Genomic DNA, 14,171 nt, shown 5'->3' on the forward strand with positions numbered 1-14,171 from the left:
CAGCCCTAATATTGTGCCCAAATATAATTATAACTATTTCATGGGAATGTGAAGCGATATTGCGTGAATCCCACGACTGCGTGACCCAGATTTATCACTACACATGCATCCTGAAATACTGACCCAGGTAATCTGTGAAGCAAGGCCTGGCCTGGTCTCTTGGAAGTGTATCAAATTTTTTACCTCAAAAGAAAAATTTGATGCACTTCCAAGAGGACTTTTAACAAATATTTTCACTTCACTCAATATTTCAAAACAAAGACTGAACTGAGCTGAATTGACTCACTTCAAGATACAATGTGACAATATCACCAAAACAGGATGAACCTGTTCTAAATAAACACGGCAACAGTCTATGTCCAAGTTTGAGTGATATCATTCTGACACCACTGTACAAAGATGAAGATGTAAAATATTAAATAAGTTAAAATCATCCTCATCAACATGCCTTATAAGTACAGATAGGAATGAACACAATTTAAGATTAGTAAATATAAATAAATATGTTGACAAAATAATGATGATGGTCTGTTAAGAAAATTTCACGAATATATTTGTTAGGAAATGAATGTGCCCTTATAGACAAGCATGCTTGTTCCTTTACAGATGAACAACTCCAACATATGTACATCTTACACTACTACGTATTGAGTACATTTATGATCTGCCCTAGCGTTGTGTACGTCTACAGAAAGGCATGACTGAAGCTCTACAACATGTGGTTTTAAAAGAGAAAAATGGAAGAAAATCTTACTAAATATCACAGAATGCTTCACTTCAGCTCTACAACCTGAAGAAATACAGTCATCCACAGCAGATACAAACATGCACTTCCCCCAACAATTCACTGACTAACATAAGATGGCATAAGAATATGGATAAATTTGCCTGGATTCCAAATTTGGGATTTTTTTTTTATTTCCTGATATATTTTTCAGGCATTTGTTTGAATACTTCTCAACTGACTTCATTCTGATCAGGACGTTATAAACGTTATATGGTTCCTGATTTTATATATGCATCACATGATAATACTAACCAATAACCAGGGGATTAACATTTTTATTATACTCCCTTCGAAAATATTGTTTATACATGTATGTTTAAGACAGTACATTGTATTATTATTTTGTGTTTGGTCAAGCCTCTGACTGTATCTCCCCAGCTGATCTACACTGAGAGAAACCAGCACACACGGAGCTACTACACACACAGGCACTGTCTTCATCCTCGCTAGGAGTGGGTTCTTAAAGAATACTAATGTTCATTTTGTTTTCATGATTGATTTGCATCAGATAGTTGATCTTGATCCGCAAGGATATCCCCGAAAGCATGTGCTATTGTAAGAGTGAATATTATCCTACCCTATTTTTTATCCCCGGGCTGAAATCATTCAGGATGATTCTCCCCAGTGAATTTGAACCCATACCAGTGTGGCACAAAGGTAGGATACTATACTCTAGAGTAAAAACTTCCCTGGGATAATATTTAGTTAGGATATAATCCTTAATTGGTTGCACTATCACAGCTACACCTCTGGCGACATGTCTGACCACAATCAAACATGACCTCACAGGTTGGCAATCAAGGAGGTCCTGATAAGTTGGCAATTATGATGATAAAGATCATGAGAGGTATTTGAAAACTGCCACATTTGCATAAAAATGTTTGCTAAACCACATGTTCTGAGAAAACTGACAATCTCCCTCCCAGGTAGGATGAAAACAGGCTGTACACCTCCTGGCAACTGCAGACACAGGCAGACTACATAACAATGAAACAACACAGAAGGAAAACTATGTACATGGACATTTTGTGCTTGTCACATCAGAAGTAACACCATCAGGTCTACAAATGGGAAATACTGAAGGAAAAGACAACACCAATACAGACGACTGTCCATTCCTGACTAGCAGATGGAGGCACAATGTGATTAATGCTTTGAAGGTAAAACAATGACAATGTTAAAGAAAGAATAAATATATGAAAATCAATGTTTCAAGCTGCTAATGCACAAGTTGGTTGATCATACCTTCGTAACTGACATGCTTCGGCCCTTTCCTCGTACGGCACATGCAGGTTTTGTACACTCACATGAAAGTGGTTTTCAGAAAGTGTCCTTTACAAAAAGGAGTATTGATTAATCAGGGTTTCCAATCATGTAATGGTTTATCAATTATGATTACTAACAAATTAGACATTACGGCATATATTAATGACATATATCTCGTATTCCACAACAATGTGGTCAGTGAATAGAGACATGAAGACATGTAACATATTTTGGAAGCAGTGAGTTTGACAATGTTCACTGACTGAACCTGCTCTTCTGTGTATCTCACTGACAAGGAAGTTGGTCATGTTCAAGGTCAGGCATGCTTCTTGATGTGTTTTTAACAGCTGCAATCTTGAGGATGTTATTTGACAACACCTGCTTCTTGATGAATCCTACAAGCAGGAAGCTTATTATGTTCACCAACAAGGAATCCCATGAGCAATATAGCTTGAAGATGTTCACCGACAAGGAATCCTGTAAGCAGTGCAAGCTTGAAGATTTTCACCGACAAGGAATCACATGAGCAGTGCAAGCTTGAAGATTTTCACCGACAAGGAATCTCATGAGCAGTGCAAGCTTGAATTTTTTTTCACTGACAAGGAATCTCATGAGCAGTGCAAGCTTGAAGATTTTCACCGACAAGGAATCTCATGAACAGTGCAAGCTTGAAGATTTTCACCGACAAGGAATCTCATGAGCAGTGCAAGCTTGAAGATTTTCACCGACAAGGAATCTCATGAGCAGTGCAAGCTTGAAGATTTTCACCAACAAGGAATCCTGTGTGCAGTGCAAGCTTGAAGATTTTCCTGGACTATTCCTGCATGCTGATACATCCCTATATCTTCCTGGAAATACTTGAACACCCAAATACAATCTCCACACACCGTTCCTTCAAACTATCCAATTCTATATTGGCACTAACTCATAAATATATGTCAAACATTTTCACTGGTCACCACAATCAACCTTCAAATCATCCAATGACAGACAAGGAAGCATCAAATGGTCCAATCAGCGAAGGCCAATCAGCTTTGAGGACATGTTCATGATGATGCCAAATGTTTGGCAAAGGAGGCGTTGGGGTACATGACATGCCGCTGCCTGCACTCGGCGCTGCAGTAGAGCTTGCCCTCGCGGAGGAGGAACTGGTTGTTCATGAGGCTGCGGCCACACAGACTACAGCTGAAGCAGTGGGGACAGGCGTGCCAGTGGAGGTCACCGTGGTTCATGCCGGGGGAGTCCGCGGTGATGGGCCGCTGACATGTGTTACACACCTGGAAGGAGACATGGTTACAATCAGAGATGACAACATTGGGTTAAAACCAATTGTTGAGTGAGTAAGTTTTATGCCTGTTTAACTGGCTTCCTGTTTAATTGGCTTCCTCATCATGTGTTCTCTGTCTATCATGTTGTAACAGTATCAGTTACATGTAAGGGTGTCTGGTGGTGGCGAGCCATGGGTTTCAGTTACATGTAAGGGTGTCTGGTGGTGGATAGCCATGGGTTTCATGTAAGGGTGTGCCTGGTGGTGGGTAGCCGTGGGTTTCAGTTACATGTAAGAGTGCCTGGTGCTGGATAGCCGTGGGTTTCAGTTACATGTAAGGGTGTGCCTGGTGCTGGATAGCCGTGGGTTTCAGTTACATGTAAGGGTGCCTGGTGGTGGGTAGCCATGGGTTTCAGTTACATGTACGAGGGCCTGGTGGTGGGTAACCGTGGGTTTCAGTTACATGTAAGGGTGCCTGGTGGTGGGTAACCGTGGGTTTCAGTTACATGTAAGAGGGCCTGGTGGTGGGTAGCCGTGGGTTTCAGTTACATGTAAGGGTGCCTGGTGGTGGGTAGCCGTGGGTTTCAGTTACATGTAAGGGTGTGCCTGGTGGTGGGTAACCATGGGTTTCAGTTAGATGTAAGGGTGCCTGGTGGTGGGTAGCCGTGGGTTTCAGTTACATGTAAGAGGGCCTGGTGGTGGGTAGCCGTGGGTTTCAGTTACATGTAAGGGTGCCTGGTGGTGGGTAACCATGGGTTTCAGTTACATGTAAGGGTGCCTGGTGGTGGGTAACCATGGGTTTCAGTTACATGTAAGGGTGCCTGGTGGTGGGTGGCCGTGGGTTTCAGTTAGATGTAAGGGTGCCTGGTGGTGGATAGCCATGGGTTTCAGTTACATGTAAGGGTGCCTGGTGGTGGGTAGCTGTGGGTTTCAGTTACATGTAAGGGTGCCTGGTGGTGGGTAGCTGTGGGTTTCAGTTACATGTAAGGGTGCCTGGTGGTGGATAGCCATGGGTTTCAGTTACATGTAAGGGTGCCTGGTGGTGGGTAGCTGTGGGTTTCAGTTACATGTAAGAGGGCCTGGTGGTGGGTAGCTGTGGGTTTCAGTTACATGTAAGGGTGCCTGGTGGTGGATAGCCATGGGTTTCAGTTACATGTAAGGGTGCCTGGTGGTGGGTGGCTGTGGGTTTCAGTTACATGTAAGGGTGCCTGGTGGTGGGTAGCCGTGGGTTTCAGTTACATGTAAGGGTGCCTGGTGGTGGGTAACCATGGGTTTCAGTTACATGTAAGGGTGCCTGGTGGTGGGTGGCTGTGGGTTTCAGTTACATGTAAGAGGGCCTGGTGGTGGGTGGCTGTGGGTTTCAGTTACATGTAAGGGTGCCTGGTGGTGGGTAGCCGTGGGTTTCAGTTAGATGTAAGGGTGCCTGGTGGTGGGTAGCTGTGGGTTTCAGTTGTCTATCACTGATTGTAAGTTAGGATGGACTATGAATCCTAGCTTCCTAACAACCAACAACTTCATTCTACACACAATTATGATGATACATATTATACATCCATTTTTATCAAAAAGAAGTGAAATCCTAAATGCTAAAATAATTAACAAAATATCAAAACTTTATCTTGTCTATCTGCTGTAGACCAACAGCTGTTATCTTATACAACATAAAGGGTATCCTGACAAATCTCATCTCTTACCTGACAATACTTTTGAAGCATGTCAGCCCCCATGTCAATATTTGTGTGACATTTACCCCAGAAATCTGATAAGCAGTAAGCTCTGATAATCTTTACAGCCTGAAGTGTTCATGTGCTGACTCTGGACCAGAATAACTCTTCAGTTCCTCAGCCATGTTGTAGAGGCAACTGAGAATTATGGAGTTATATTTTGGCTAGACAAACAAGTCTATGCATAGTCCTATCAAAACCCTTTATGAAATCAACATCTTGTTGATAAACAACATGGCCACTGCCGTGCTTAATTTGTTTGATTGCAGGATCGGCAGAACATGTGTACCATCAACTGAGCGTCCACTGATATTTTCCAAATCTTTTCATGTTTTTAATCAAGGCTCTCAAATAATGTGATGCTGTCACTGATCACATATTCACAATTCTGTATCAGTAACTTTCCCTGCCAGGCACTACAGTTTGTTTCTGAGCCCCAACCTTGCTGAAGATCCTGTCGAAGCACAGGATGCAGTATGGGTTGTTGTTCTTGGCGATGTAGCGTTGCCCTGCGAGTGGCGAGTCACAATACCAGCAGCAGAAGTGGTGGACGTGCCATGACCGATTCTCTGCTTGTGTGTATTCACGTGCAAATATCAACTGAAAAATGAAAAATCCCTTGCATCATCAGTAAACCAAAATGTTCACAGAATCTCCATTTATCATTAATCTCATATTAAACTCACATTTTCATAATCATTAGTCACCATCATACAATATTTTGCCATCGTGGCTATTTCACAACAAATAATATACAATATATTATATGTCCATAAATGCAAAGTAATATTTGATTTATCATAGAAATACTTACACCCTCTTTCACATTTGTGTGTGCACATTTATTTTCCCAAGCTCCTTACAGTGATCTCTGCTTCCTTACAGACAGAGTGACAATGTGGAATACAGCGGAGCCCATCTCCACAAACACTTGAATCTTCCAAATATACTTAGGTTTCTTTGTAACCCTCCATCCCGCATCAAATCACAAAATGGCCTCTGTAGTTTAGTCATAAAATATATTATTTGTCATGCCCCTCCCTAAACTCAAGTACTGTTTTCATGACCCTTGCAATGTTCTCAACTTTCCAAATAAATAAAAGATGCTAATGAGAGGCTGACTTCACTGTAAGAGTTGACTTCACTGTAAAGCCCACCTCATCACAAGCGTCACACCGAGGATACATGAGATCTGCGTAGTGGCGGCCGCAGTAGACGTCGCCGCTCTTGTAGAAGTAGATGTTGTCGACCAGCAGCTCCTTGCATGTGGTGCAGTTGAAGCACTGGGGGTGCCAGCACTCCCCGGGGAGGCGCCCTGCCCACACCGCCACCGTTTTCGACTCCATTGACAGCTTACACGAATGGCATCGCTGAAATGTATATATGATACGAAACATGACCAAATGCCAACTGTCATTCATTCAGTGAATGATGTAGGGTGAGTGATTTGCCTTGGTTCAACAACACTGTGAACAATAGTTGAGTTATATCATGTGTCAGCTTGATGTGGGTCTCAGCTGTTTAACACTTGAAACCCACGAGCACAGGTATGTGCTGACAAACCTAGGAACATAATTGGGGCAAACTGGGATTCGAACCCACAATCACACTTTTCTGACATGCCCAAGGGATGCAACTCTGCACAGAGAATTGCAGCACCTTATACCAAACAGTCAGGAAATGCCATTATTTCAAGTTGCAATGAAAAACAAAAAATATAGAAGCAGTCATAAAATCCCATGAGCCATGAACAATAATAGTTTCTCCTTCCAGTTAAACACATAATTTAAATTAAATTCTTAACTCCAAATGAGCCCAAAACCCAAATAGCACATTTTATTCATTCAATGCATACATAAAATATTTTACTGTCAAATATACACATAATTATTAGTGTATATCCTTGAAAGATTTAAGTACAACTGAAGGGTCTCAATGAGCGCCTTCAAGTAAGTTATGAATATATTTCATAATCTTCATAACTTAATATTACTTAATGTTGAAGTGTTATTATCATTAACCTTATGTTTATGAAATGAAACAAAAAATGAAAAATCAACAACATTAGAATTTCACAAATTATTTTTCATTTTCATAATGAAATAGATTCTGTACTCCCCCATGTTTAGCCTCAGCTAATAAGGACCACCCTGTGTCATCATCATGTACATCGTTGTTTTGACATCTCCAGACTTGTCAGACATCGGAAAGTGTTGAAAGGTCAAAGATATGCACACCATCCCAACCGTTGCTATATATGACCATTGTCTAAGTATATGCTATCTATTTTCTGCATATATAAGTGCTTATCATACTCGAGTCTATTGTTATTGATGACCTGGGATAGTGGACTCTGTCAATCACAGAGATGGAGAGATTGCAATGGATCTGTAAACATGATATGGACTGTTTATCCCTCTTGTAAATGATACAGAAAGATTAGCATAAGTAAATATGAGTATTCTAGATGTATTTACACAAGATATTTTAAATGACTGTGGCCCAGATACTTATAATGGTAGCTGATGATATATATGCCAGAGATCTAAGGTCATTAGGAACATATGTTAATGGCAAAGCTCCAGTGTGTGTGTGTGTGTGTGTGGATCAAACCAAACCAAGTCGAGTTTACTTAAGAAGATGAGGAAAGGTTCTTATGAGAAAAAAAATAATTTTTAAACAAATGTTTTCAAAGACTAAGTGTCAGTCTATCCCAGTGACTACATATGTTGCCGTATGCCAAATAAGAAAAGCGTTTCAGAGACCATCTTTCATGTACCCATAAAACAACCTCCCATACAATGATAAATTTCAGCAACACAACCTTTGGAATTCAACCCCCCAAAACAGTCACAGAGCTCCAGATGAGCTTTTGGTGTTGTGGGTATTTTACCCATGCATTTTAAAATCATTGGGTATCAGTAATTCTATCTGCGTATTCACATTTCTGTTACCCACTAGTTTTTACACATGTGGGTATTTAAGTTAAATATTTAAAAACACTATTCATCTAGTCCCTGCAAATTGGTGTCGTGTGGGTTTGAGAGCTTTATAGGACTCAAAAATACCACGATACTTCCACAAGAAAGTGAGATGACAAATGATCATGATGTGACTGTCATTGTGGAGTTTGGCAAGGTTGACGGAATGCCCATTTATAATTTCAAAATAAGTTGCTGATTTGCTAATCGAATACGTAGGGTTACTTCACAATATTTTGATGATACGCACAAGTTTTATTTTTTGTAGCGTATCTGTAATGTTCGTTGCGTATTTGATACGCTTGGTTTATATTTTTCTGTGTATTTCTGCATTTTTGATGCGTATTTCTCGCAGATACGCAGCTTATCTGGAGCTCTGCAGTCATGCCATACACTCGTAACTCAGCTGATACAGGTGTTAGAAGTGTCTCTGGTCAATGTCAATGGTATAAAAGTCATTAGGTTTGTGTTGCCATAGACATCATTTCAAAAGCACCTTGTTTCAACATGAGAAGATTAAACGACCATATTTCAAAGGAAAGGTTGCTCGGTAGACCAACTCATAATTTTCACTTAATTATGTAAAAAGAAATCCAGCCTGTAATATATTGGCCATGAAATTTACAACGAAGTTTTTCATTTGCCGAAGCAAGGACCATCAGAGGATACATCTTTGTAAACTAAAGCAGTTAGGATGGTAGTGGTGGAATATAGTTTCCATTCCTATCTACACTCAATTTACCTACACTTCCATCAGCCCATATGTCTCATCCATCGGTCTAAATCCATCGCAGTTCCATGGTTCTAATTACGAACATCTATTTGGGGACATCTCTTAACCCTCACACAATTTTCTTCATATGTTTTGATGTCATATGATAACATTTCCCTACAAACTGCCTCAGTCTGTGGTACTTGATCTGCAAGGTACAGTTCTAGCTGTACCTGGGTCTTCTGGTTCATCACTGCTGGGATCACACATTCCAGGCAGGTTGTACCTGCAGGTGAACTGCACATGAAAACACACTGCACATTCTCAGGGAAAATGCACACCTATATGTTCCATATGTGTTGTACTGGAACCAGAATGAAATGTCAATGACACCTGCGCTACATCAAGAACACCTCCGGCATGGCTACAACACCAGAGCCCAGAACTGTCAGATCCAATTTTCAGGGTTACAGAGTTTAGTGTTTATTTGAATAATCCTGCAAGGTCACAATAACTTAATAAAATAGTGGATGGGATTACATTCTGTAGGTCATTTATCGTAATACATCATAAATGCATGCGCGACTGTCCATATTAAAGTCCATGTGATCTCCAGCACTTCTAACTGTTTCTAATCACGTGAACCAGGACACGCTATCCTTACAAAATGGCCTCTATTCTGTAGAAGAAGCATGAAGACTGTCAAGAGACATCACAATCTATCTGGTAATCAGGGGATGTAGACAACAGCCATTTTGTCCCTTACCATTTCCTTTGTCACGTGATCTCCAGATGGAGCGAAAAAACTAGCATTTCGTTCCTCAGGGGGGAAAGGCCTCCCCGCCAAAGTTTCTTGAACAAGTAAACTCTATGAACCCTAGATGTCAATGCAAGCGTAATGCCTTTTCACGTCTATCCATAGTCATCACAGGCATTGTGGTCATACAATCCCCATTTGAACTGCCTGGTATCCCAGAGTATCTGTTCTGCCTTAAAATTATTAATTATACAGCCATTATATTGATGGGTAATTTATGGAGAGAAAATTAATTAAAGATGTACCAGTAATTAATAGCACCAATATTACCACCTGCAAGAGACGGACTATGAATATATCAACAAGAAAGAATGTCTGAAGCCTCATAGAGGAACAAACAGGAACAAACTAATTCCTACCACTGAACACCACTGTCAGTGACTGTATGCAGAGACTCTCAAACATGTACAGGCTATTTTCACATGAACTAGTTCTATATATAGGTTGCAAGGGAGACCTGAGATGAAACCAAAATCAAAATTCTTCACTGATGCAAACTGTGATAGAGACATGCTATCTCTGCCTGGAGCTATGCTGTCAGAAGGAATGGCATATTTTCAACATCGGCTAAGGTTTAGTGCAATACAAGATACTTGTTAAGATAAAGATTGCAGGTGTTTTTTTCATGAGAACTGGTCTTTGGATAACAAACATATGCTGTTCTCAATGAGTAAAACAATTGTAGCAACATCTTCTTGTGAAGGTCTACGCAATTATTTGCTGTTTATTTGATATATTTCATGAAATAATTCATGCTCTGCAGGGAGAAAATTACCAGTCTGCTGTATTCCCCTAACAACTGCATGTATACCTGCTCCAAGAAATGTAAATATTGAATACCTGTTTCATCATGTGCATATAGCTATGTATACCTCCTTAATTGTGTGTATATAGCTATGAATACCTCCTTCATCGTGTGTATATAGCTATGTATACCTCCTTCATCATGTGTGTATAGCTATGTATACCTGCTTCATCACGTGTGTATAGCTATGTGTACCTCCTTCATCATGTGTATATAGTTATGTATATCTGCTTCATCATGGATGTATACCTACGTATACCTCCTTCATCATGTGTGTATTGCTATGTATACCTCCTTCATCACGTGTATATAGTTATGTATACCTCCTTTATCATGTGTGTATAGCTATGTATACAAAGAAGTAACTTGCATATATTCCAATTATTCTCTAATCATTTCCTGAATTGCCCATGCCTGCAAATCACATTTTCCTGTTTCTGACATGATTTGATATTGTGGTAAGTGTGCTAATCATACAGGGGTCCTGAAGGGTGTGCCCATGCCGTGGATGAGGACATATTCACCAGCATCCCCAGCTAATCACATCCTGTAGGGCAGCAGTCGTGAGAGGAAACCTGACAACTCCATCTCCCTGCCACACAACAACCTCTACAACACCACCACTACTTTTCATCCATGTCTCGAAACAGTTGATGACTGCTGTTGAGATGCTGTGACAAATATTGTCATAATACAGCTGACTCCCACAGTCAGGATAATCTCCCGGGCATCTACTGAGTAGGAGGAGGAGGAGGCTATATAATCTGCTGCTATGACTCACTGTGTGAGGCTGTTGTGGGTGTTTGAGAGATATTTGTTTCAGATATATGTTTCATGCCCGGGTTTGTGTGGGTGTTAAAGCATGTTCCTAGAAGCAGGACTAAACTTTCAAATGACTGTTTCCCGTCTGTTTCAGGGAGAAGTTAGACAAACATATTGTCTATGAAATATTGGATTACACAAATATTTCTCTCCTATAAAGGGGTGGTGGGATAGCCTAGTGGTGAAAGTGTTCGCTCGTGAACCTGAAAACTGAGTTTGATTCCCACATGGGCCCATTTCTGGTGTCCCCCGCCTTGATATTGCAGGAATATTGCTAAAAGCGGTGTAAAACAATACTCACCCACTCTCCCATAAACTGTTTTTTTCCCTGATGCTGATTATATAGAGAAATAAATGCGGAATAAAGGTGCCTAGAAATAATCTAGTTTGGTTTTGGTTTCTTAAAATAGATATATTCCACAGTCAGTAATGATTTAATATGCCATTGGCAATATCTCAGTAATATAGCAACTGTTTCAGGATGAAGAACTGGCCTAAGACATCTGATCTAAGAAAGAGGTGTCTGGTCTACGAAGGAGACGTCTAATCTAAGAAGGATACTTCTTATCTAGGAAGGAGATGTCTGGTCTAGGAAGATGTCTGATCTAGCAAGGAGATGTCTGCTCTAGGAAGGAGCTGTCTGGTCTAGGAAGGAGATGTCTGCTCTAGGAAGGAGATGTCTGGTCTTGGAATGTGTCTGGTCTAGCAAGGAGAGGTCTGTCTTGGAAGGTGTCTGGTCTAGGGAAGGAGATGTCTGGTCTAGCTAGGGAAATAAATGGCCTAGGAATGAGATGTCTTGTCTTGCAAGGAGATGTCTTGCCAAGCAAGGAGACGTCTGATCTAGCAAGGAGATGTCTGGTCTAGGACTGAGATGTCTTATCTAGCAAGGAGATGTCTTGCCAAGCAAGGAGACGTCTGATCTAGGAAGGTGTCTGGTCTAGGAAGGAGACGTCTGATCTAGCAAGGAGATGTCTGGTCTAGGACTGAGATGTCTTATCTAGCAAGGAGATGTCTTGCCAAGCAAGGAGATGTCTGATCTAGGAAGGAGACGTCTGATCTACCAAGGAGATGTCTGGTCTAGGACTGAGATGTCTGATCTAGCAAGGAGATGTCTTGCCAAGCAAGGAGATGTCTGGTCTAGGAGGGTGACTGGTCTAAGAAGGTGTCTGATCTGTGAAGGAGATGTCTGATCTAGCAAGGAGATGTCTGGTCTAGCAAGGAAATGTCTGATCTAGCAAGGAGATGTCTGATCTAGCAAGGAGATGTCTGGCCTAGCAAGGACATGTCTCGTCAAGGAATAAGACTTCCGATCTAGGATAGAGACGTCTAAGGAGAAGCTTTCTGATATAGGAAGGCGTGTAATGTACATTTACCCAAATCTAGCAAAGAGCTGTCAGGTCTATATTATTAGGTTCAAAGTCAAATGGGATTTATTAATGATGAAGTCATGATTTTTTTTTAATTTATGCATAACATATTCATAAGTATATTTTAAAGAGCACATTTGAAAAGACTGCAGCTGATTCAACAGTCCCTTCAATCAGCATTTCTAATTTTGATGTCAATACAGAAAATACTTTCAAAAACCTCACAAGCCATGAACTGACCGTAAAAAAGCCTAACAAGAAAGGCATTACTTTCTACTTGCGTGCATGCTACCCAATAACACTATCGTTATAACATCACAGAAAAAACACACTTTCGATAATTTTATAGACATGTGGGATCCTCTTAAAAATTTGAGGTCCTGGCATCAGTTCTTATCAAAGATATCAGTCTCTTCCGTATGAGTCATGCCTAATCCATGGCTTGTCAATAAGGCACTTACATTACATCATAAAAACACACCTGTCAACCTTTGACATCTTCCAAGGGAGGTAACTTTTTATGGCAAAGATACATGTTAACTTTCACACTGCTATCTTTTTTCCATTTTCCCTTACCAGATAATTTTATTTGATAACCGTTACATTTGCTGTAGCAAAAACATATATTCAAGAAATAGTCTAAAAACATATCTGCAAAGACATAAATGGGAGCACATTATGTTATTACCTTTGCATCATCACTAAAAGACTTAAAGTTTTTCTTTCTATTAAAATGACATGTTGAGGGTTTTTAACAGGTGATCACATCTTTGAATAACAAATATTGCAAAAAATAACCCCTAGACCTCTTTCTTGATAATTAACATTAAATTGCTTTTTTTCTCAAAGTTGAATATTAATTGCAACCAAATTCATCAAGATTAAATGATTTCCCTCTTCACTACAGTTCACTGCATGTTAATTTCTCTTTAAGCTTGAAGGGTGGTCATCCAATCAAATCCCCCCAGTACGCGATGTCAAACTACTTCAAGATGAAAGAAGGGCACTTTGTATGAAACAAATTTCTTAAGTGTGGCAAAGGATAAAAAACAAAAAGTGTGGCAATTCTGGATCTTCTTTGCTATTTCTGACTTGCAGTAATGTATTGAAGATATAAGAGAATATGGTGTCTCTTGAGAGTATGATATGTGGCAATTGTTGATCTTTGAAAAACTGAATTCCAATCACACTTGATGACAATCTCAAAACATGAACTTAATTACTCCGACAGAAACTGCTGTTTTCCCATCCCATAAACAAACAACTTCACATTTGATATGTTCTAAAACCTGAAAGAGGAAGAGACTCAAATAAGTAGTCCCAGTTGGAACAAACTCACATTCCAATCTCTTGAAAGAGCTTTTTTCTAGTAATACACCTGCAATTTGAAATCAGGCTGGAGCCACATTTGGTGTTACTTTAAAAAAATAAATCCCAGCTGAAAATATACATTGGTTAAAATGGAGTTTGAAAAAAGCTAAGTGGTCTTGCATACACATTCTAAACAACTGCTTGCCGACAGATGTTAATGGGATTGCTACTTAAAATTTTAAAGTTTTGTAAATCAAATGAATTGGGTACAAAATTTGGAAGTACAATATTTAACATCATTCATGATACATT

General features: G+C 40.0%; 1 protein-coding gene across 1 annotated transcript in view; it reads right to left on the reverse strand.

The window, feature by feature from the left end:
• Window positions 1–182: 182 nt before the first annotated feature.
• LOC139444661 (testin-like) overlaps window positions 183–14,171 on the reverse strand; it is a 74,580-nt gene continuing 60,591 nt past the window's right edge. Inside the window, exons 5-7 of the mRNA XM_071225590.1 lie at window positions 6,202–6,414; window positions 5,486–5,644; window positions 183–3,330 (exon numbers count right to left, since the gene is read on the reverse strand). Of these exons, the coding sequence (XP_071081691.1) occupies window positions 3,100–3,330; window positions 5,486–5,644; window positions 6,202–6,414 (603 nt within the window). The 3' untranslated portion in view covers window positions 183–3,099. The remainder of the gene's footprint in view (window positions 3,331–5,485; window positions 5,645–6,201; window positions 6,415–14,171) is intronic.

Source organism: Haliotis cracherodii, unplaced genomic scaffold (genome assembly GCF_022045235.1).
Source record: "Haliotis cracherodii isolate W230 unplaced genomic scaffold, xgHalCrac1.p SCAF_6, whole genome shotgun sequence".
Taxonomy (NCBI): Eukaryota; Metazoa; Mollusca; class Gastropoda; order Lepetellida; family Haliotidae; genus Haliotis; species Haliotis cracherodii.